The sequence below is a fragment of the Dysidea avara genome, chromosome 11, assembly GCF_963678975.1.
Source record: "Dysidea avara chromosome 11, odDysAvar1.4, whole genome shotgun sequence".
NCBI lineage: Eukaryota > Metazoa > Porifera > Demospongiae > Dictyoceratida > Dysideidae > Dysidea > Dysidea avara.
In genome coordinates this window covers 23026845-23030006 of record NC_089282.1, presented here as the reverse complement: position 1 = coordinate 23030006, position 3162 = coordinate 23026845, and the positions used below count along the sequence as shown (strand labels likewise).

At 40.9% G+C, this 3162-nt stretch overlaps 1 protein-coding gene across 1 annotated transcript; it reads left to right on the top strand.

The window, feature by feature from the left end:
* The first annotated feature begins 339 nt into the window (after window positions 1-339).
* Window positions 340-2569, top strand: LOC136238688 (uncharacterized). The gene is made up of 3 exons (XM_066029250.1): window positions 340-785; window positions 1577-1716; window positions 2160-2569. The coding sequence occupies exons 1-3, from the start codon at window positions 383-385 to the stop codon at window positions 2403-2405; spliced, it is 789 nt and encodes a 262-aa protein (XP_065885322.1). The 5' UTR covers window positions 340-382; the 3' UTR covers window positions 2406-2569.
* The last annotated feature ends 593 nt before the right edge of the window (window positions 2570-3162 follow it).

Genomic DNA, 3162 nt, shown 5'->3' with positions numbered 1-3162 from the left:
ATGAGAAGGCAAAGGGAGAGGTGAAGATCAGAAATGCGATATTAAGAAAGGGGGTTAGTTTGGTAACACACTGGCATGTAGTGAATGATGTTTAATGGTTAGTTGCAATTGTTGCAGATCTTTGTGGATTACGGTAGGCCTAATCTTAATTGTGGACGGACTGCAATGATTACAACAGTGTTGACAAAATGATATTGATTACAAGTATTCTTCATGGAGGTTTATGTGATGTCATAGCTTACATAATCAAGATTGATTCAATCTATACAAATCGAGTGCGGTTAGATTGGTACGTATAGCTAGCTATAAAAGAGCTGCACGGATAATTATAGTCATTCCCGGTCAAGTGAAATTAGTATTGCAAGTAACAAAAGTACCAGCAATGCAAAGGCAAACGAAGCAAAATCTAGAAACAAGGTATTTATTGTTCGTGGCGACTTTAATACTTGGAGCAGGCGGAGTGCCGGCTGCGCGGAACTCGAACGGAAGGTGGCAGCTCGTTCGGGGTTGTCCGGTGATGTTAGGGTTGACACAGTCCCAGTCAAGGGGAAACACAACGATGACGGTTGTGCCACTAGTAAAGCAGATCCAGCAGCAACCCGGCAATCCATCGGAACCCGCCGCGCCGCCGTTGCAGCCTGCAGAGTCAGGCACGGAGGTAGAGGTAGACGTTGACGACATGCATTCTGTGTTCGGAGTTTTACGAGCCAAAGAAAACGATGTGAACGATGAAATTATTGACATTGTCGTTGATCCACCACCTGATATGAACCCAGATTTGTCATGTAAGGCATTATTGCTATTAGCACTGGCATGGCGGCGACCGACCCCCGCATAAAAGCCGGATTGGGCGCCGCCAGAATATAACTATATATGTGACCCAGTCTGACAAAACCGGGCTTATCGATGAGTATCGATGAGTCGCCTATTTAAAAGTATCCAGAAATGCCGGTTTTAAGTATTTAGTGTGTTGTAGCTTGCCAATGGTTGAAGCTATGTGTACCAAATTTTCACACGTTTTAGCTACACCAATTCTTTACCTTCCAGAGTATCCACTGTGCAAGTAGCCAACAACTTAGTTTCCCGCCATTTTAGATAGTTTTTAAACCGAGGTTGGCTGTATCAGGCGAGCTGCAAATTGGGTGGGATGGGGGCTTGGAAGGCGGGCAAGATGGTGTTCAAAAATTGAATTGAAGAAGGCCAAGGGATAAATTAGGCCAAGTTTTGAGCCAATGAGGTCTCAAAACTAGCTAAAATGAAAGGAAACTCACAGCAGAGGTATTTATTCAACACCACAGAGCTGTACAGTCATTCCCAGGCTGACCAGAGCTCCATTAAGGCCCCACACCACACGTACGGATCGCCGCTGGGCTTGGGAAAAGCAGCCAGCAAAACCAGACCACTCAAGTCTAGCTGATTTTAAATGTGGAATTAGATAGTTTATTCATGTAGCTGTGTGTCCTGGGTCAAAAATCGAATCTGCTCAGTGACATGGGCGATAAGACCGGTTTTCTCAGACTGGGTCACATATATAACTAACTCAGTAACTCTTCTTTTTTACAATTTTGCCTCACAGATCAATTCAACTACTATATTTGGAACCCAGAAGATGACTCTGGTCCTACCAGGCCACCTACCTACATTCTATTTGAAAATTTGTTCTACAGAAACTTCTTCATTAGCTGGGACTTGGAAAATCAAGCAGCCAGATGTGAGGTATATTTGCAACTTGTACTTTCTTGGCTCATATTTTTACAGCCATGCTGTATTTGGGTGGTCATGCACTGTAAAAAACATTATTAGTGAATTTCACTACTAATTTCTGCCACAATACTCACTATTTTTAAGTGGTGACGTTCACTACACAAAAGATTGAGTATTGTGGCAGACTTTAGTAGTGACCTTCACTAGTTTGTTTTTACTGTGTGGGGTTTAGTTTAAGGCTGTACAAAAAGGCAGTCCACACAAAATTATAGACAGTTTTATTTACTTGTGTTTAGTGATGCTTTTGGGGTAGCATGAAAACCAAGTTCTCTTGTCACAAATGCAGGTGATCATGATTTCCTGTCAACTGCTTAATTTTCATCAGTTACATACAAATGTCAGATAATACATAAATTGTGACTGCTCTATTAGAGTAGTTTATTGTTTACCTGTAGCAATTACTACTTCCACCAGACACAGTGACAGAGGAACTGGACTCAAGCCCTGATGATGATCAGATCCAGAAATTTGTGTGGGCCATTCCAGTTGATGATAACGACAATCAACAATTTGCCCTAAAAACATATGCAGAGTCTCATTTCCTGGTATTTGAAAGTAATGGTGGAGCTATTCTTGTACCAGGAACAGAAGTAAACCCGGAAGTCACTATCTTTATGTTTCCAAATAATGTGTTGGATTAAACATTATATACTTGTACTCAGTACATTGGTTATAGCATTTGGAACTTTTGAACACTGTGACTGCAGGATAATAATTTATGTTTTATAAAGTAGCTCAGCTTCACATGCCATTGAATGTAAATGTATTACATACTATACAAGAGTTGATAATATACACTGTAAAAACTGAAGTGTCCTCCGGACTCCAAAATGTTCTAATGCAGACACCATTTAGGGACAGATCTAGGATTTTTTGAAAGGGGGCTAAGCTGGACAGGGACATAGGTAACTAGCCAGACATTAGAAGATACCAAGTCTTCTCACAAGGCCCTAGTGGTAAGATTCATGTAGTATCCATGGTCAAAATTAGCTATTTGGAATAATGACTATATTAGTGTGCAAAGCACACTAGCATGAGTCTAGGGGGGTCTGGGGACATGCGCCCCCCCCTCCCCTTCCCCAGGAAATATTTGAAAATTAGGATGAATCTGAGAGTGTTTTTAGCAGTTTTTCAGTGGAAAATAATGGAATTTCAGTTTATCAAAACACTTACTTTTCCATTAAATCAAGACTGATTGCAATATGCATGAGTAGCTATCACGCATGCATGATAATCTTTTCATTTGTAGCTACCAAGCATTTAGATATAGCTAGCTATATACCATAATGCATCAGCTCCTCTTCCAGAGCCTTAACTGTCTCTTATACTGATAAAAATAATCAGTGTTGTTGGATCCCACTGGAAGGTTGGAGTAGATTATTTCACACATCATGAAGT